General features: G+C 46.2%; 2 protein-coding genes across 3 annotated transcripts in view; one reads left to right on the top strand and one right to left on the bottom strand.

Moving 5' to 3' along the window:
* The window catches only part of AARS2 (alanyl-tRNA synthetase 2, mitochondrial), a 37,013-nt gene extending 28,995 nt beyond the window's left edge, over positions 1–8,018 (bottom strand). The window contains exons 1-5 of the mRNA XM_068232678.1: positions 7,762–8,018; positions 5,566–5,754; positions 3,491–3,636; positions 3,003–3,194; positions 2,077–2,221 (exon numbers count right to left, since the gene is read on the bottom strand). Of these exons, the coding sequence (XP_068088779.1) occupies positions 2,077–2,221; positions 3,003–3,194; positions 3,491–3,636; positions 5,566–5,754; positions 7,762–7,968 (879 nt within the window). The 5' untranslated portion in view covers positions 7,969–8,018. The remainder of the gene's footprint in view (positions 1–2,076; positions 2,222–3,002; positions 3,195–3,490; positions 3,637–5,565; positions 5,755–7,761) is intronic.
* A 179-nt stretch (positions 8,019–8,197) lies between these two features.
* The window catches only part of RNF8 (ring finger protein 8), a 41,017-nt gene continuing 27,378 nt past the window's right edge, over positions 8,198–21,836 (top strand). The window contains exon 1 of one of the 2 annotated variants that reach the window (XM_068232680.1): positions 8,198–8,441. In XM_068232680.1, the coding sequence (XP_068088781.1) occupies positions 8,343–8,441 (99 nt within the window). In that variant the 5' untranslated portion in view covers positions 8,198–8,342. The remainder of the gene's footprint in view (positions 8,442–21,836) is intronic. The other variant, XM_068232679.1, reaches the window with a different exon arrangement.

Consider the following 21,836-nt stretch of genomic DNA (forward strand, 5'->3'; position numbering starts at 1 on the left):
CATAGTACAGACCAAAAGTTTGGACAAACCTCATTCAAAGAGTGTTCTTTAGGTACTTATCCGTTAGCCGGGCGCATCCGGCAGGTGGCGCTGTTGTAGCGAATTTGGATGCGCTGTTGTATCTAATTTGTATCTAATTCCATTCATAGTTACTGAACGTAGTACTGTGTGAATGGAAGCGCCGCAGGTGGCGCTAATTACATTGTTGATACGCACGATACAGTGTGTTAATGGCAAGGAATATACATTGTATTTGAAGTGGCCGGAATGAAAATGAAGGCGGCGGCAATGTAACACATGAAGCCGCCGCCGCCTTCGTCTGTTCTCCCCCTTTGCCCTCTCGCTTGTATACAATGCTGCCAGCCTGCGGGGACATGCGTGTCCCCCCAGAGTCGTTCGTCGCGGCAGGGAAGCCTGCTTGTTTCCTTGCGACGAACGACTGTGGGGGGACACGCGTGTCCCCCCCAGCTGGCAGTGTTGTATAGAAGCGAGAGGGCAAAGGGGGAGAACAGACGAAGGTGGCGGCGGCTTCATGTGTTACATTGCCGCCGCCTTCATTTTCATTCCGGCCACTTCAAATACAATGTATATTCCTTGCCATTAACACACTGTATCGTGCGTATCAACAATGTAATTAGCGCCACCTGCGGCACTTCCATTCACACAGTACTACGTTCAGTAACTATGAATGGAATTAGATACAAATTAGATACAACAGCGCCACCTGCCGGATGCGCCCGGCTAACGGATAAGTACCGTTCTTTATTTTCATGACTAGGACTTCCTTTCCTGGGGCGGCCCGCATGTGAGCTAGTTTCTTTGTAGCGTTTGATGGTTTTTGAGCCCGCACTTGGGGACACTTTCAAAGTTTTCCCAATTTTACGGACTGACTGATCTTCATTTCTTAACCTCCTTGCCGGTCTAAAAAATCCGGCAAGGAGGCAGCGCCGCACATTTTTTAAATTTTTTTTTTTTTAAATCATGTAGCGAGCCAAGGGCTCGCTACATGATAGCCGCTAAGCGGCGGCATCCCCCCACCCACTCCGATCGCCTTCGGCGATCAGAGTATGCAGGGAATCCCGTTGAGAACGGGATTTCCTGCAGGGCTTCCCCGGTCGCCATGGCGACGGGGCGGGATGACGTCACCGACGTCGGGACGTCATAGGGAATACCGATCCGCCCCTCAACGCTGCCTGGCACTGATTGGCCAGGCAGCGCAGGGCTCTGGGGCGGGGGGGAGCGACTCGGCGCGGCGGATTGCGGCGGATCGGCGGCGAGCGGAAGTTACAAGCAGCTAGCAAAGTGCTAGCTGCTTGTAACAAAAAAAAAATTATGCAAATCGGCCCAGCGGGGCCTGAGATATCCTCCTGCGCAGGTTACCCCGAGCTGAGCTCGGGATAACCGGCAAGGAGGTTAAAGTAATGATGGCCACTCATTTTTCTTTACTTAGCTGCTTTTTTCTTGCCATAATACAAATCCTAACAATCTATTCAGTAGGACTATCAGCTGTGTATCCACCTGACTTCTCCACAACGCAACTAATGGTCCCAACCCCATTTATAAGGCAAGAAATCCCACTTATTAAACCTGACAGGGCACACCTGTGAAGTAAAAACCATTTCAGGTGACCACCTCTTGAAGCTCATCAAGAGAATGCCAAGAGTGTGCAAAGCAGTAATCAAAGCAAAAGGTGGCTACTTTGAAGAACCTAGAATATGACATATTTTCAGTTGTTTCAGTTTTTTGGTTATGTACTATACTTCCACATGTGTTAATTCATAGTTTGGAGGCATTCAGTTTGAATCGACAATGTTCATAGTCATGAAAATAAAGAAAACTCTTTGAATGAGAAGGCAGCACAAGTAACTATTTTTTGATTGGTTTATTTCATTTTTTTTGTGGACTAAGCACAGCTATTACTGTGTATATAAATTATATTTTCTATTTTAATTACAGTTTGAATTCATTAGGCGTCAGAGTCGGTGCATTTTCTCCCGACTCCAGGTACCCAAAAATTGCCCTGACTCCAAAGCCCTGAGTTAAACCAATACATTTATTACAGAAAGCAGCACTCACCCTCCTGATAGACTCCAGAATAGGTGTGAAGAGGTCGGTGTCGTAGTTGGAGCGCTTTCCTTGCAGGATGGTCACTAATCTCTCCAGGCCCATACCTGTGTCCACATGATGCTGCGGCAGCCGTCTCAGACTCCCGTCTGCCTCTCTGGAGACCACCACCGGGAGACAGAGAGGAAAGTCAGCCAATCGTACAGCAACAGCATAATCTATACCAACTCTGCTTCCCCCATTCCTATATAATCTGGTATGTTCCAAATCTGGTTAGACTCCTCCTCCTCCCATGCATATAGGCCCTTATTAAACTTTTTCTCCTAAGTTTCCCTCCTAGGTGAAATTTTCACACTTTATCAATAAAAAGCATTTTCACCAGTGTTTTGGTACCTTTTTAATTGCAAAGCGCTGAAAAGTTATTTTAACCGCTTCCGGACATTGGTCATTGAAATCTACGCTGTGTTTGGGTCCAGTTATGCCTGCCAGGGCACAGATTTCAATAGCCATGCCAGGGCCCCAATACTGATCTGTTATGATTGCTGGGTTCTGGGCCCGGATGCTGACCAATGATAATGGCTGGGTTCAGGGCCCTGGTGCCGACCTGTTATGATTGCTGGGCTCTGGGCCCCACTGCTAATCAGTGATAATGGCTGGGTTCTGGTCCCCAGTGCTGACCTGTTCTGAATGCTGGGCTCTGGGCCCTATTGCTAACCAGTGATAACGGCTGGGTTCTAGGGGCCGGTGCTGACCTGTTATGATTGCTGGGCTCTGGTTCCCATTACTGACCAGTGATAATGGTTGGGTTCTGGGCCCTGGTGCTGATCTGTTCTGATTGATAGGTTCTGGGCTCCAGTTGCTGACTTTTTCTGATTGCTAAGCTCTGGGCCCCAGTGATGACCAGTGATAATGGCTGCGCTCTGGGCCCCAGTGCTGACCTGTTGTACTGCATGAACACCAGATTCCAGATCTCCACGACATCCTGGTTGTCCCGATTCACCAGAGACGCGGCGTTGCGGTCCCCGATGTGGTCGTAGTGGATTTCCGTGCAGGGCCCGCAGGGGCCAGTCTCCCCCATCTCCCAGAAGTTATCCTTCAGGCCACACGGCAACAGGCGTGACGGGGGGACCCTGCAGGGAACAGAGCAGACAGTTACCTGCGGGGGAGACTCAGTGCTCATCCCTTCACTAGAAGTGCTCCGTGGTATGCTGTGGTGTAGGCTTGCAGCAAGTGTAATACTAATTATATGCAGCTTGGAACTGGACCAATGAAATGCATTTCCTGTTGATTTGGACTGACCCAATATGAGCTTGCATATCAATGCACGAAATCAGCATGCAAGTCTGAAGGATGAGCATGTCAATGGGCAGGGCTGCATGAATTGTGTCACGGCACTTAGTAATGTTTCGTATATCATATGACTCACCCCAGGTTCAGCCAGATGTCTCTGCTCTCCTCGTCAGCAGCAAGCTCCAGCCCCGCCTCTCCACCAAAATACGTCACATACAGCCGATTGGCCGGAATACCGTAACCCTCTGTGAGCAGCTCCCATGCCATGCGGCATGCCTCCTCCTGAGGAGACAGAGGACAGTCAGTGCCCTGTGCAGTATAATGGCCCCTCAAGAGCATGCAGACTATAAGAAACCTTTATATTCTTTCCACCACAAGGAACCTCTAGAGCCTGTGCTCTTCAAGGTACGTCTTAGAGCTCGTGCTCCAGAATGTACGACTAAGAGCCTGCGCTCCAGAAGGTATGTCTTAGAGCCTGCACTCCACAAGATACCTCTAAAGCTTGTGCTCACCAGGGTACTTCTAGAACCTATCACACTTTGCCAAAAACCGGCTTGACCTTATTGTACAATAAAAGTTTATTAAAACATCTCCCTGTTAGTCAGACTAGTGTATTGATTGCATACAACCTGACTCAGGGGTTTACTTGGACTATAGATACTATCACATGCATTGGTATAAGCAAGTGTACTACCACTCATTGGTTATTAACTGGTCTTGTGATGGATTGTTATTGTAAGGGTCTTTGCTGATCCCCCCCCCCGTTAACTATACAATGGGGTGTAGCTATCTCACAAATATTCCACCTTAATTCATCTACACCAGTACCTTTCACCATCAGTGTAGTTTGTACCAATGTACGGTTAGAGCCAATTGGCTGCATAAGAGATGTGCCAGTGCAATCGCTGTGGGCTGGCACAGACCATCTAGCAAATGGCTTAAATACAATGTATAATCCCCATAAGGGATATGAAAGCCTTCATAGAAGGTGGCTGGGTTTAATGTTTATCACCATTAGGGTGTTGGTAGTGAAGTACAGATGCCAGAATAAAGTGACACTCAACAATTGTTTCGCCTCTTACATGAGGCGTCGTCAGGAGAACGTGAAACACAGCGTAGTAGTATGTACAATATATACAAATAACCCTCCATCCAACCGATAGAGTTTCCCCCAGCACCGCGCTCAAGTCAGAGCTCTGACTTGAGCGCGGTGCTGGGGGAAACTCTATCTATGAGGAGAGTTGGCAGGCACTCGGGGTATGCTGTGGAGAGCCAGTGACAAACACTCAGGCAGGCTATGTGCTCAAGATCGGAAAGGTAGTCAAAACTAAAATATGGAGAGGCAGAAAAAGATCTGGCATTATAGCTTTTAATGTAGCAAAAAACAGACAAGTGCTTGAATGCTGTGGTTTCAGGAAGACACATATAACAATGCAGGATCGTGATTGATCAAAAATGACATTGATGAGTGACAGCAGCACAAAGTAAGATGCTAACCTGAGTGTCAGAGAGGTAGCAGGTGTGGGTGCCAATGGGTGCACGGCCTTACGCCGTTTCCTGCGAAACGGCGTAAGGCCGTGCACCCATTGGCACCCACACCTGCTACCTCTCTGACACTCAGGTTAGCATCTTACTTTGTGCTGCTGTCACTCATCAATGTCATTTTTGATCAATCACGATCCTGCATTGTTATATGTGTCTTCCTGAAACCACAGCATTCAAGCACTTGTCTGTTTTTTGCTACATTAAAAGCTATAGTGCCAGATCTTTTTCTGCCTCTCCATATTTTAGTAGCGGAGTTATAGAACTGCTGTTGTGTCACACTATGGAATTACTCTGTTCTGTTATTGGAGGATAAGGGAGGACATGTGACCAGCCTGTGTCCAGTATTCCAGCACTGTTTACATCCTGTATCGTCACAGCGAGGTAAACCTGAGTGAAATCTGACAGCTGCTACAGACACTGCAAGGTTATCTGTGCCTCTGCTAATGCCTAGCACGAGTTTGTTTTCACTAGAGAGGCAAAGCAGAGTCAAACACTCAGTTGGTGCTGCTGAATTCAGAGACACTCTACGGTGAACATCTCAAGCATGGAACAGTTGCTGTGCTGTGCAAACGGGTGTTGCTTTTTCTGTGTGATGGTAAATTAGAAATAGGTTTTCTTTGCAATGGAGTCACTGAGTTCAGATTTCATTTTTGCTCACATCCATACCTTGAAGTAATCCCCAAAGGACCAGTTCCCCAGCATCTCGAAGAAGGTGTGGTGATAGACGTCGCGGCCCACGTCCTCCAGGTCGTTGTGTTTACCCCCGGCTCGCACACACTTCTGACTGTTTACCACCCGCCGGTACCGAGACATCTCGCTGCGCGGGTCTGCCGTGCCCAGGATGATTGGCTTAAACTGCAATGACAGAACATATTCCAGGGCTGTTCTACGGACAGTCAGTGGACATACACTCATCAACTCCAGTTTATAAGCAAAACACAGGAAACAAACCCAGATAATCCCACACCAAAGCTGGACTCTGATTATTTCTTCCTGATTCACAGCTTGTGAAATATGCCCATATTCTTCTACTTAGAGGCGTAGAATGCAATAAATTATTCAGGATACCGACTTTTACAGTGATTTTACTGGTTTCAGCATCAAAAACACTTCCTAGATCTATAAATATAGCTGTATATTGTTTGTATAGCCATCTGGAAATTTCCTCCCAGTGTACTCTGAGACGAGGTGTGGTTTCTGCTCACTTTGGAACACACAGTGTACAAACATTCCACAGAGCTGCACCTTCCAGCAGTAAAGATGTTGCCATTATTTTTGGAACGTAAATCTGTAAGAGGAAAATTTTTTACAATGGGCGAATAGTGACTAAATAATTTATAAAGTAAAATTGTACAAATAATGTTATTTTTAGTAAAGGTCCTCTTTAATCTTGAATACAGATTTTTCTGAGAGAAGTATAGTCTTCTTCCTGGATCAGATTTTACTATATCATATGTTTGTACGTCTGTTATGTACAGCACAGCTCCCTAATGAAGCCAGGGCTATGGAGTCAGTACAAAAATCACTCAGACTCCTCAGTTTATGAAACCACCGACTCCAGGTACCCAAAATTGTTTCAACTCCTTAGTCTAATTCTTACAAAGGCTGTGGATTTGGTTCAAAAATACTCAGTTTTTTGAAACCACTGACTCCCAACTCCAGGTACTCAAAATTTCTCCGACTCCACAGCCCTGACCTGAATGGCGTCTTGGAAAAGTTTGTATTTTTTGTTTTGGAATATATATATATATATATATATATATATATATATATATATATATATATATATATATATATATATATATATATATATATATATCTTGCTAATTCTAAATATCGCAGAACCCTAACTCCACATAAATGTAAATTAAAGAGATACTTTAACCAAGGATTGAACTTCATTCCAATCAGTAGCTGATACCCCCTTTCCCCCCCACACACAAAAAATAATCTTCACCTTTTCTTGAATAGATCATCTGGGGGGGGGCTGTATGGCTATAATGAGGGGAAACCTCTCCCGCAGTGTAATGTCATGACCATGGTCCTGACATCTGACATGTGTGAACCGCATTGCATCAAGGGAAATAACAGCTGTTTCCAACTGCCAAGCAAGAAGCATCTCCCTCTATGCATAGAACAACGAAAATTCCGTACAGATCACCAAGCAGAACAAAAGATGTCACCACTAGGGATAAATTTCAGAAATGTAAATCAGGGAGAGGAAAGATTTTACAATGGGCAAACACGACTAAATAAATTAATATTGTAAAAAATAAGCAATTTTATTCATTACATTATTTTCACTACAGTTTCTCTTTAAATGCAAACGTGAACTGTAAAGTTATGCGATAATTTAATTATATGTATGTGTAGTAGTGGTGGTGGTAAATATAACTTTCCTAGTGTCTCATAAGCTGCAATTTTATGCCTGGAGTGTAAATCACGTCAAAGAGATGTAGCAGCTGCTTCATCCGCACCCAAACAGAGAAATAATGACCTTTTGAACTTTTCAATACAATAACCTTTGTAAACGACTAATGTGTTATCAAGAGTGATTGTTCAATAAGACACAACATGTTTTGTCTTCTATTTACTTTTCAGTGACTACATTGTGCAGCTCATTTGCTTATATGAAGCAATGGTTTTGTTAACCCTTGCAACGAAACAAAAAATATATATGTATACAGGGACACTGTGTTATCCTTGTCTGATCAATGCTGAAGTTCATTCATGAAGTTTTTTCTAGTAACTTTTGACAGGCTAAAAAACGCCAGCTCATCATTGGCTCTACCTCCTTTCCATCACTCAAACCCCGCCCCCGCACCCCCTGCTTCTATGACTACCCTTCCTTGACACGCCCACCTGGTTCATGCCCGCGTTGACGAAAAGCAAGCTGGGGTCCCCGCGCGGCCGCACGCAGGAGGAGGGCACGTGTCGGTGGCCATGGCGGTCCTGGAAATAGCGCAGAAAGGTGCTGCGGATGGCTGCGGAGCTCGGGGAGGCGGAGGTGAACAGGCAGCGGGACAGCCCAAGTCTGGGAACCCGCAGCCACCGCCAGGGAGCCGCCATCTTGCGACTGGCAAGGACACCGTTCTCTTGCGTGGTGACGTCATGCGCACGCCCGGCAGCCAGAACTACCAGATGGAGTTTTGAATCGCGCAACTTTATGTAATGACGGTGTAGTGACAGAATGGGCAGCCCCGCAGATTGTGCATATTACAACGGCAACACATAAGAAAGCAAGCATCAGTTTATGTGGCTATTAGGCTCCTCCCCCAGCCAGTTTCCCGCCCTCTGGCGGTTGCTGGGGGGACGCAGCCTGTCAGCTCTGTGTAGAGGAGTGGCTCGGTGCTTGACTGGTCGGGCTGCGGAGAGCTCGGCGGTTGTACCGCGCTGTCTGGCGGGTAAGCCAGTCAGTTCCCGGATGAGACTCTGCAGGGAAGATGGCGGAGGACGAGGAGGAGAGCAGTGGGGAGACAGGCTGGTGTCTGAGGAGACTCGGGGAGAGCCAGGAGCGCCTGCTGCTTCCTGAGGGGGAGGAGGTGAATATGTCTTGACCATCATTGAGTGACTAGTACTGTCTGTACACCCCATAGACCCATATAGGAGTGACTAGTACTGCCTGAGGCTGGGGACAAGCCTGTACACCCCATATACTCCATAGAGCAGCGGATAGTACTGTATAAGGTGGGAGAATAGTCTGTATACCCTATAGCAGAGTTCTCCACCCCTGTAAGGCCCACCAACAGTGCATGTTTCACAGGAAACCACACACAATCACAGGTGGGGTGATTAGTGTTGCAGCAGAGCTGATTACTACCTCTGTGGATTTATACAAACATGGAGAGTTGGTGGGCCTGGAAGACAGGGTCGGGGAACACTGCTAGAGTTACAAGCTACCCAGCAAGCTCATGGTGAACCAGAACTACTAGAGGAGTGTGTACGAAGTAGAGGCCTGCGCGGGTCCACTTTTTCATACCCGCGACCCGCTTTCTGATGAATTTGATACCCGACCCGCACCCTCAGAACCGCTACCCGCGACCCCTTTTTTTACATTTTCTTCTAAAGTGCACATTTTAAAGTAACATTTAAAGTAAAGTAAGCAAAAGACACAGTCAGAATTAACTTGTTTGTTTTCACTACCTGCACCCGCAGACTGCTACCCGCAACCGTACCCGCAGCTTAAATCAATTCGGGTACCCGAACCCGACCCGCATTTCGGGTTACCCGCGGGTACCTGACCCGCTGCAGGCCTCTAGTACGAAGGACTAAAAGGCCCTCTTATCAAAATGCCATACAAATCAAAAGTTTGCCTTACAAAAGTGACACTGAAGCGAAAAAAAACAAAACAACTTATGGTATTAATTCTGTGTGTAGTACAGATAATATAAAATTAGTAGCAAAGAAAATAGCCTCATTTTTATTTTCAGTTATATAGTTTTTTATTGTTTTTTTTTTTTTTTTTTTTTTTTTTTTTACAACATTGCATTATTCTCTAATGAGCAGTTTACAAATTACACTCATTTTAAATGGTTTCACAGAGCAGAGCTAATGGCCTTTTTGAACTTTCTTTTGCAGGAAAACCATAAACAAAATACAGAGACAGTTTAAGATAAGAGCTTCAAAAGACAGTGTTGTCTACACTTTTTCAGGTCATTTGGGGCTCAGTGAAGCTGTTTTGCATAGATAACAAGAGAACTTTCTTAACTCTTCATGTACTGGAAACAATATCAAACTCATATCTGTGCTACTAATTGTGAGAGAACTTGGAAAAGCCGCCGCGTGTGCTGACAGCAAGGCGGCTGATTCCGCGTCTAGTGCGGCGGTTTGCACACAGAAGCATGCGTCTGGTACTGTGAGTGAATACAGAAAAGCCTCCGCGTGTACTGATAGCAAGGCGGCTGGTTCCGCGTCCAGCGCGGCGGGTTGCACGCAGCGTCTTGTCTGGTGTGGCTGGGTCTGTTAGTTCACACAGATTCAGGAATACACGCGCGCGCTGAGAGGCAGAACTTTTGACGGTCAAGGGGGGGGTCAGCTGACCAGGCTGGTCAGCTGACCACAGAGCAAGTGACTATTGGTCCATCACTTAGGGGTGGCGCCAGAGAGCGCTCTCTATATATAGTTACCGCTGGCCAGTCTCAAGTTGTCTGCCGTTGTGACCACTACGTGGAAGCACTCAGACCTTAGTCAGATCCAACAGTGTGTTTGAACCAGGAGGACCTGGGAATTCACACTGAGATTAGGGAACTTGTGTTATCATTCTGTTATACTTCAGACTAGTTCCAGGGTGTAGAGACCACGGACCTCACACCCAAGACTATGCATTGTTTGATATCTGTTATGACTTATTGCTTTCCTGACTATCCCTCCGCTCTCTGATTCGGTACCACGCACATCTGATTACCTGTTGCCAACCCTGCCTGTCTTGGATACCTAATCAGCCTTCTGTCTTTGTACTTTGTCTGTCCGTGTGTTGCCGACCTGGCTTGCCCGACCTCGAGAGCTATCCCTCTCCTGTAAGAGATAGTCTCCAGACCAGCTAGTGACATCCACCTTCAGGTGTCACTCACTCACTGGCCCTTCCTATCTTCAGCCTGAGACTCCACCCCTTGGAAGGTCTCAGGCTGCTGGAAGATTCTCGTGCTTCTTTAAAGAGCAGTATTGCCCATACTGCCAAGGACCACCTGCTCATCAGGTGGTTTACTCAAAGTTATTACTGTTGCACCAAACACTCACTATATATACAGGTGTCCAGAGGTTAGCAATATATCTGTATTATTGGTGATTCTGCAGATCATCCATAATTGGGTATATATCTGTATTCTTGGGGATACTGCAGATCACCAATGATCAGATTCTCTCTGTGTGCTGACACCGATCGTTACACTAATGTTCTATTTCTTAGCTGTACTACACATACAATTCATTTACAGTGGTTTGCAAAAGTATTCGGCCCCCTTGAAGTTTTCCACATTGTCACATTACTGCCACTACTGACATGAATCAATTTTATTGGAATTCCACTTGAAAGACCAATACTAAGTGGTGTACACATGAGAAGTGGAACGAAAATCATACATGATTCCAAACATTTTTTACAAATAACTGCAAAGTGGGGTGTGCGTAATTATTCAGCTACCTGAGTCAATACTTTGTAGAACCACCTTTTGCTGCAATTACATCTGCCAGTCTTTTAGGGTATGTCTACCAGCTTTGCAAATCTAGAGACTGAAATCCTTGCCCATTCTTCTTTGCAAAACGGCTCCAGCTCAGTCAGATTAGATGGACAGCGTTTGTGAACAGCAGTTTTCAGATCTTGCCACAGATTCTCGATTGGATTTAGATCTGGACTTTGGGCCATTCTAACACATGGATAGGTTTTGTTTTAAACCATTCCATTGTTGTCCTGGCTTTATGTTTAGGGTCGTTGTCCTGCTGGAAGGTGAACCTCCGCCCCAGTCTCAAGTCTTTTGCAGACTCCAAGAGGTTTTCTTCCAAGATTGCCCTGTATTTGGCTCCATCCATCTGCCCATCCCCTCTGGCCAGCTTCCCTGTCCCTGCCGAAGAGAAGCACCCCCAGAGCATGATGCTGCCACCACCATATTTGACAGTGGGTATGGTGAGTTCAGAGTGATGTGCAGTGTTAGTTTTCCGCCACACTTTGGCATCGATTCATAAAGCATTACCTCATGCGGTAATGCTGAAAACAGCAGACTTTACCGACCACTTAGCAAAATGTCAATTCATAAAGGCTGTTACCGCATGAAAAGCTGACATTACCGACCAGGGAGATAAATTACCGACTTGGCTGCAGTTACCGACAATACATGTCAGTAAATTGTCAGCAAATGTCAATTCATAAAGCCTTCAACAAGCGGTAAGCCTGGCGGTAGTTACCGTCACCTCTTGTGAGGTCTTAACAAGTTACCACAGCTCTGACAGCTCTGATTAATGCAAAGTGCAGAGAGCCGAAGTCTGTTTGATTCATCTGTGGAGAGAGCCAGAGAGCCCTCTGTGTGAATCATTTCAGCAGGCAGGGAAAGACTGTGTGACTCATCTGTCTGAGTCATCAGTGGAAAGAGCCGTCTGTGTGAGTAATTTCTGCAGGCAGGGAAAGACACTGTGACTCATCTGTCTGAGTCATCAGTGGGAGAGCCAGAGAGAGCAGTCTGTGTGATTCATTTCTGCAGGGCAAAGAGGGAATCGGGACACTGCTCTACTCTACCGCTCAATGGGCTGCGGTAATTTACCGACCTCCAAGGGCAGCTGGGGAAATCTTTATGAATTAGCACACAGACCGGCAAAATACCGAGTGCGGTATTTTCCCGACAAGATTTTGTTTATCGCACTGCTGTTTATGAATCGAGGCCATAGTGTTTTGCATTTTGGCCAAAAATTTCCATTTTGGTCTCATCTGACCAGAGCACCTTCTTCCACATGTTTGCTGTGTCCTCCACATGGCATGTGGCAAACTGCAAACATGACTTCGTATGCTTTTCTGTTAACAATGGCTTTTTTCTTGCCACTCTTCCATAAAGGCCAACTTTGTGCAGTGCACGACTAATAGTTGTCCTATGGACAGATTCCCCCACCTGAGCTGTAGATCTCTGCAGTTCGTCCAGAGTCACCATGGGCCTCTTGACTGCGTTTCTGATCAGCGCTCTCCTTGTCCGGCCTGTGAGTTTAGGTGGACGGCCTTGTCTTGGTAGGTTTGCAGTTATGCCATACTCCTTCTGTTTCTGAATGATCACTTGAACAGTTCTCCGTGGGATGTTCAAGGCTTTGGAAATCTTTTTTGTAGCCTAAGCCTGCTTTAAATTTTTCAATAACTTTTATCCCTGACCTGTTTGGTGTGTTCTTTGGACTTCATGGGGTTGTTGCTCCCAATATTCTCTTAGACAACCTCTGAGGCTAGCACAGAGCAGCTGTATTTGTACTGACATTAGATTACACACAGGTGCACTCTAGTCATTAGCACTCATCAGGCAATGTCTATGGGCAACTGACTGCACTCAGACAAAAGGGGGCTGAATAAATACGCACACCTCACTTTGCAGTTATTTATTTGTAAAAAAAAAAAAAGTTTGGAATGTGTATGACTTTCGTTCCACTTCTCACCTGTACACCACTTTATATTAGTCTTTCACGTGGAATGCCAATAAAATTGATTCATGTTTGTGGCAGTAATATGACAAAATGTGGAAAACTTCAAGGGGACCGAATAGTTTTGCAAACCACTGTATATCCATACGTTTATTTTCACTTCAGATTCCCTTTAAAACAGACGGTATTTGGAGTTGACAAGTACTGTCTGAGGCTGGAGAATAGCCTGTAAAACCCTAACCCCCCCCCCCCCCCCCATTCCAATATACTCCATAGAGGAGCGACTAGTAATGTCTGATGGTGGAGAATCGTCTGTATCTTCATATATTCCAAAGAGGAGTGACTAGTAATGTCTGAGTGTGCAGAACAGTCAGTGCCCTCCCCCACATATACCCCATAGAGGGGCGAGTCGTACTGCCTGGGGCAAGAGAATAGTCTGTACTCCCCATATGCACCATAGTGCCTAGCAATGTATTGGATGGGAGTATTGTTTGTATTTAGACTCTCCATCGATCTTCTCATAGAGGAATAGCAAGTTCTGCTGGTGGGTGGGTGTAATGGTTTTTACCCCCGGTATGCCCCTATAGAGGAGCACATTTTTTGCAGGGGTGGGAGAGAGGATTGTTTGTTCCCCTAAGGCATGAGTAGGACCTTTGCTATTTGCAGAGCTGATAATGCTGATGCTTACCAGGGGGAGGTGTACCTTTTTTATGCTTGTATTATTCATATGTGTGAATTTTACCGTAACAACGCTTCTCCCTCATACTATAAAGCACATGAATGAACTGTGCGGTAACTACCATTATTATGTACATGTGAAAAAGCCCCATGTGTTGCTGTAAATATCATCTATCGACCCCAAATTAATCGGCATCAAAAGGCGGGGTGGGGGTTCTTCAGTGATTCTTGTAGGGACCAAGAATATCTAGGCTAGAAGTAGGGAGAGACTGGGAACCCAATGGTGCAGTATCGTCAGGTATAGGGAGGTTAAAAGTATATAGATACAGTGATGTGAAAAACTATTTGCCCCCTTCCTGATTTCTTATTCTTTTGTATGTTTGTCACACTTAAATGTTTCTGCTCATCAAAAACCGTTAACTATTAGGCAAAGATAACATAACTGAACACACAATGCAGTTTTAAATGATGGTTTTTATTATTTAATGAGAAAAAAAAACTCCAAATCGACATGTGTGAAAAAGTGATTAAGGGCTCGTTTCCACTATTGCGGTGCGGAATCGCCTGGATTCCACCGCTGATGAAATCGCATGCGGATGCGATTCCCCATGCGTTTTTTGCAGCAAATTCGCATAGGTGAGGGTATATGCGATTTTTAACCATGTCACTGCCTGTGTGAATTTACATTGGTACCTATGCAAATTCGTGGCAAAAACCGCATGGGGAAACCGCATGCGATTTCTCTATTAAATACATTGGATGCGATTCGCATGCATTCCACTCGCAGGCGAATTCTGCGGCTCTTCTGTGCGTTTTTTCACCGCTGAAAAAAACACACCTCAACAACGCTACAGGGGAAACAGGCCTATCCACTTGCATTACATGTGCGAATCCGCATGCGTTGGACGCATGCGGATTCGCGATAGTGGAAACGAGCCCTGAAAAATAACTTAACTGTGGTTTTATCACACCTGAGTTCAATTTCTGTAGTTACCCCCAGGCCTGATTACTGCCACACCTGTTTCAATCAAGAAATCACTTAAATAGGAGCTATCTGACACAGGGAAGTAGACCAAAAGCTAGATATCATGCCAAGATCCAAAGAAATTCAGGAACAAATGAGAACAAAAGTAATTGAGATCTATCAGTCTGGTAAAGGTTATAAAGCCATTTCTAAAGCTTTGGGACTCCAGCGAACCGCAGTCAGAGCCATTATCCACAAATGGCAAAAACATGGAACCGTGATGAACCTTCCCAGGAGTGGCCGGCTGACCAAAATTACCCCAAGAGCGCAGAGAAAACTCATCTGAGAGGCCACAGAAGACCCCAGGACAACATCTAAAGAACTGCAGGCCTCACTTGCCTCAATTAAGGTCAGTGTTCACGACTCCACCATAAGAAAGAGACTAGGCAAAAACGGCCTGCATGGCAGATATCCAAGGCGCAAACCACTTTTAAGCAAAATGAACATTAATGCTGCATACACACTTGAGATAAGTCTTTGGAAAAGGCAAGATCACAGACCAATTTTACCCCATTCCATGTAGTATGAGAGCCATACCTACAGTCTATTCTATGGAGCTGCACTCCCCATCAGATAAAATCTTTGCAAGATGCTGCACACAAAGATGCTGTACACATTCAAAAGATCAGTATCTGCAAAAAATCTTTTCCTGCAAAAGATCCATTCCTGCAAAATGCATTCATAGTGTATGAGATCTGCAGATCCTCATACACACCTTGTTTAACAGACTTCATCTGCATATCTCACAATCATCTGCAGATCTGAAAATCCATCCTGGTGGATCTGATCTGCAGATGATTGCCTGTTAAACAAGGTGTGTATGATGATCTGCAGATCTCATAGACTATGAATGCATTTTGCAGGAGTGGATCTTTTGCAGGAAGAGATCTTTTGCAGATAATGATCTTTTGAATGTGTACGGGCATCTTTGTGTGCAGCATCTTGCAAAAATTTTATCTGATGGGGAGTGCAGCTCCATAGAATAGACTGTGTAGAGTATGGCTCTCATACTACATGGAATGGGGTAAAATTGGTCTGTGATCTTGCCTTTTCCAAAGACTTGTATCTCAAGTGTATATGCAGCATAAGGCTTGTCTCAATTTTGCTAAAAAAACATCTCAATGATTGCCAAGACTTTTGGGAAAATACCTTGTGGATCGACGAGACAAAAGTTGAACCAGTTATTAGGTTCAGGGGGAAATTTCTTTTTCACACGGCCATGTAGGTTTTGAGTTTTTTTTCCTCACTAAATAATAAAAACCATCATTTAAAACTGCATTTTGTGTTCAATTATGTTATCTTTGCCTAATAGTTAACGGTTTTTGATGAGCAGACAAACATGCAAAAGAATAAGAAATCAAGAAGGGGGCAAATAGTTCTTCCCATCACTGTATATACTGAAAAAGGTGGGTTGCAGTTCCTGCAAACACAGTATAAGCCTGTGGGGAATTAACAATCCCTTCTTGGGTACTCCAGGTCCTGCTGAATACTGGATGGTCTCTTTCCTTAGTTCAATACACTTTACAGAAAAACTGCAAAGCTATCACCTCCAAAGGAGGCCTGACTGGTAATGGGTAGGATGGAGATGCCCAATGTGTGTTCTATTTGTTTTACACTATAAATAAGAGAGGTAATTGCTTACCTCTTCAGGAGATATAGATACTATTTCAACTGGAAAAATGTTTATTCACAAAGCAATCTGACAACGCGTTTCAGGGGTCATGGCCAACTTCCTCAGGTCAATACAAAATGCCCTGATAGCATAGGTGATAGTGTAGATGCCATTTTTTAATAGTTTTAGAAATAGAACACACATTGGGCGCCTCCAACCTACCCATTTCTAATCAGCATCACCTCCGACCTTCTGTGCGCGTCGGGTAGTTTATCATCTTTCCTTGCAAATACCGTATATACTCGCAAGCAAGCCGAATTTTTGACCCCCCAAAAGTGGGCCAAAAGTTGGGGGGTCGGCTTGCTTGCGAGTCATGGGTGGGTGGGTGTGTAGGTGCTGTCCCTCCCCGCTCCCCCCGCGGCCGCCGCTGCTATTACCTTAGGCGGCGCCGCTTCCACTATCCCCGTCCTCCTCCGGTAACTAATTCACAGCAGCGTGCCCCTCGCTGCTGTGATGACGGGGGAAACCATAGAGAGCGGCCGTTACTATGGGAACCGCTCTCTATGGTTTCCTGCGTCATCACAGCAGCGAGGGGCGCGCTGCTGTGAATTAAATAGTTACCGGAGGAGGACGGGGATAGTGGAAGCGGCGCCGCCTAAGGTAATAGCAGCGGCAGCCGCGGGGGGAGCGGGGAGGGACAGCACCTACACACCCACCCATACTGGGGCACTATGCTAGCTATATGGGGCACTATGCTAGCTATATGGGGCACTATGCTAGCTATATGGGGCACTATGCTAGCTATATGGGGCACTATGCTAGCTATATGGGGCACTATGCTAGCTATATGGGGCACTATGCTAGCTATATGGGGCACTATGCTAGCTATATGGGGCACTATGCTAGCTATATGGGGCACTATGCTAGCTATATGGGGCACTATGCTAGCTATATGGGGCACTATGCTAGCTATATGGGGCACTATGCTAGCTATACTGGGGCACTATGCTAGCTATACTGGGGCACTATGCTAGCTATACTGGGGCACTATACAAGCTATACTGGGGCACTATACAAGCTATACTGGGGCACTATACAAGCTATACTGGGGCACTATACAAGCTATACTGGGGCACTATACAAGCTATACTGGGGCACTATACTAGCTATAATGGGGCACTATACTAGCTATACTGAGCACTATACTAGCTAAACTGGGGCACTTCACTAGCTATACTGAGCACTATACTAGCTATACTGAGCACTATACTAGCTATACTGGGGCATTTTACTAGCTATACTGAGCACTACCTACCTATATTGGGCACTATACTGGGCACTATACTAGCTATACTGAGGCACTACCTACCCATACTGGGCACTATACTAGCTATACTGGGACATACTGGGGGGATCACGCGGCCAGCGTTTCCTACCCCCGGCTTCTATGAGGGTCAATCATTTTTCCTGTTTTTTGGGGTAAAAGTGGGGGGGTCGGCTTACATGCGGGTCGGCTTGCTTGCGAGTATATACGGTAAACCATTTTCACAAAAATAATTTATCCTCCTGCCAACTGCTCCAAGCCAATTGGCGTGAACACGGCAGCAGGACCACTCCACGGCGAGTGGCGTGAATGACTAATTGGGGTTTGCAGGAGGTCGCGCATCTCCACATGGATAACGGAGCTCCTCCATGCCTTCAGTCTCCCAGCGTCAATCGCCGCTCGAAAACTGTTAACCCTGTACAGCGCTGCGATCTGAGGCAGCGCTGCACTAGGGACAGCCGTGCGATACGGCTGTCCCCTCTGTAGGCAGGAAAGTGGCTGTCATAGGCTGAAGCCTACAACAGCCGATCACGCTGATTAGCTGGGGGGGAATAAAAAATAAGCACATTTATTAAAAATTAAATACAATAATATTATAAAAAAAACAAATGGCTGGGGAGTGATCAGACCCCAACAGAGAGCTCAGTTGGGGGGGGGGGGGGGGGGGTGAAATCACTTGTGTGCGGAGTTGTGCGTCCCTACAACGAGCCCTTAAAGCTGCAGTGGCCGAATGAGTAAAAAGTGGCCTGGTCACTAGGGGGGAGGTTTAACCACTTTAGCGGTATGGACGAGCTCAGCTCATCCATTACCGCCAGAGGGTGCCGCTCAGGCCCTGCTGGGCCGATTTTGATACAATAAAAAGCAGCACACGCAGCCGGCACTTTGCCAGCCGCGTGTGCTACCTGATCGCCGCCGCAGCGCGGCGATCCGCCGCGTACAGCGGCGAAAGAGGGTCCCCCCAGCCGCCCAAGCCCTGCGCAGCCGGAACAAATAGTTCCGGCCAGCGCTAAGGACTGGATCGGAGGCGGCTGACGTCAGGACGTCCATGACGTCACTCCGCTCGTCGCCATGGCGACGAGGAAAGCCAAACAAGGAAGGCTGCTCATTGCAGCCTTCCTTGTTAATTCTGCTCATTGCAGCCTTCCTTGTTAATTCTGCTCATTGCAGCCTTCCTTGTTAATTCTGCTCATTGCAGCCTTCCTTGTTAATTCTGCTCATTGCAGCCTTCCTTGTTAATTCTGCTCATTGCAGCCTTCCTTGTTAAAGAGGATCTGTAACATGAAAAGATCCCCTGGGGGGTACTCACCTCGGGTGGGGGAAGCCTCCGGATCCTAATGAGGCTTCCCACGCCGTCCTCCATCCGTCAGGGGTCTCGCTGCAGCCCTCCGTGGAGTCCGTGCAGCGGTGACGTCAATATTTACCTTCCTGGCTCCTGCGCAGGCGCGCTGTCGGCTCCGAACTACACGGAAATACCCGATCGCCGTCGGATCTGCTCTACTGCGCAGGCGCAAGTTTCCTGCGCCTGCACAGTAGAGCGGACCCGAATGAGATCGGGTATTTCCGTGTAGTTCGGAACGGAAAGCCGCCACAGCGCCCCCGCTGGAGCCAGCAAAGGTAAATATTGAACTGACAGTCGGCACAGTCGCCGGCTGTTCGGAGGGCTGCGGCGAGACCCCTGTGGGACAGAGGACGGCGTGGGAAGCCTCATTAGGATCCGGAGGCTTCCCCCACCCGAGGTGAGTACCCCACAGGGGATCTTTTTAATGTTAGAGTCTCTTTAATTCTGATTGCCGGAGGCGATCGGAATTGCGCTTCAGGAGCGCCCTCTAGTGGGCTTTCATGCAGCCAACTTTCAGTTGGCTGCATGAAATCGTCTTCTTTTAATTTAAAAAAAACCCTCCCGCAGCCGCCCTGGCGATCTCAATAGAACGCCAAGGTGGTTAACACCGTGGTCCTTAAAGAGACACTGAAGCGGAAAACAATTGATATAATGAATTGGTTGTGTAATACGTTATAGTGTTTTTTATAACATTGCATCATTCTCTAATATTTGCAGTGTAGAAACTACTCGGCATTGTGAATGGGTTCAAAAGTTCACTAGCCTGCTCTGGAAAATCTTCCCTGCAGAGGGAAAAAAATACATTGTCTTTTAAAGCTTATTATCTCAAGTGTCTGGCAGAGTTCTCTGCGACTTTGAAAGTCTTGGAGCTCAATGGCTAATTTACATAGATAACTGGAGTTTCTTAGCTTTTCCTATACTGAAAACAATATTGCTGTTGCGTGGATCGGGGGGGGGGGGGGGGGGGTGTTGGCCCTAGAGCTGCGCAGCCGCACTCGCGGCTATGCGGACTGCGCAGCCGTGGCCAGCTCATGCGGCCATGTTAGTGCAGGTCGTGAGGTCAGGAGCCGGCTCGGGGGGCTATTGAGCGGCGGGGACCCGGCAGGACAGCATGGAGGGCGCTGACAGCGTCCTCCGTGCCTACAAAAGTGATGCAGGTATTTAACTTTTTTTTGACAGTTGGCCTCGGAAGTCCTTTAAGGGGGGTGGGGGGGGGGGGGAGGCGGGTTGTTACAGGCTATTCTCCAGCATCAGACAGTACTAGTCAACTCCAAATACCTTCTGTTTTAAAGGCAATCTAAAGTGAGAATAAACTTATCATTTAAAGAGACTCTAACTTCAAAAAGATCCCCTGGGGGGTACTCACCTCGGGTGGGGGAAGCCTCCGGATCCTAATGAGGCTTCCCACGCCGTCCTCTGTCCCACGGGGGTCTCGCTGCAGCCCTCTGAACAGCCGGCGACAGGCCTGACTGTAATTTCAATATTTACCTTTGCTGGCTCCAGCGGGGGCGCTGTGGCTGCTTTTGGCTCGGAAATAGACGGAAATACCCGATCTCCGTCGGGTCCGCTCTGCTGCGCAGGCGCCGGAGACTTGCGCCTGCGCAGTACAGCGGACCCGACGGCGATCGGGTATTTCCGCCTACTTCGGAGCCGACAGCCGTCAGAGCGCCTGCGCAGGAGCCAGTAAGGTAAATATTACGTCACGGCTGTACGGAGGGCTGCCGCGAGACCCCCGAGGGACGGAGGACGGCGTGGGAAGCCTCATTAGGATCCTGAGGCTTTCCCCACCTGAGGTGAGTACCCCCCAGGGGACGTTTTGCCGTTACAGTTCCTCTTTAAATGAGTTAAGAAATAGAACATTGTTAGCACAGATAAGTCTCCTATTGTTTTTAGTACAGTAAAAGTTAAGAAATTTCACTTATTTATGCAAAAGAGCTTCTCTGAGCTCTCCTACCCAACTTGGGTCGGCTACACTGCTGTTTTCTGAAGCACTTATACATTTAAGAAACAGTCAGAGACAGATTTAGATACTATTCTTACTGCAGGAAAGTTCAAAGGGTCATTAGCTATGCTGGTTTTATAGTTTAAAATACAGAGTGTGGCTTGTAATTGCGGGTATCACAGAATTATGCAATGTTATAAAAAAATCTATATACCTGAAAATAAAAATGACAATTTTTTTCTTTGCTACTAATGTTCTTTTATTTTTATATGTACTACACATACAGTTCACTATATCGTGTTTTTCATATTTTTATTCGCTTCAGTGTCAATTTAAAGAGACACTGAAGCGAAAAAAAAATGATATTATGATTTGTATGTGTAGCACAGCTAAGAAATAAAACATTAAGATCAGATACATCAGTCTAATTGTTTCCAGTACAGGAAGAGTTGAGAAACTCCAGTTATCTCTATGCAAACAAGCCATTAAGCTCTCCGACTAAGTTAGTCGTGGAGAGGGCTGTTATCTGACTTTTATTATCTCAACTGTAAGTGAACTGTTTACTTTTTCTCTGCTAGAGGAGAGGTCATTACTTCACAGACTACTCTGAAAGACTCATTTTGAATGCTGAGTGTTGTGTAATCTGCACATATTATAGAATGATGCAATGTTAGAAAAAAAACACTATATACCTGAAAATAAAAGTATGAGAATATTTTCTTTTCTGCTAATCTTCTAGTAATTATTCATAGTACACAACCAATTCACTATATCATATTTTTTTTTTCGCTTCAGTGTCTCTTTAAAGGAGGCTCTGTAGTCAAAGTAACAATTAAGTAAAATTGATACTATATATTAAAATGAGCACCTGTAAGCCATGTTACACACTTCCTTTTTCATACCTTTTATCCTCAC

The sequence above is a fragment of the Hyperolius riggenbachi genome, chromosome 4 (assembly GCF_040937935.1).
Source record: "Hyperolius riggenbachi isolate aHypRig1 chromosome 4, aHypRig1.pri, whole genome shotgun sequence".
In the NCBI taxonomy this organism is placed as follows: domain Eukaryota; kingdom Metazoa; phylum Chordata; class Amphibia; order Anura; family Hyperoliidae; genus Hyperolius; species Hyperolius riggenbachi.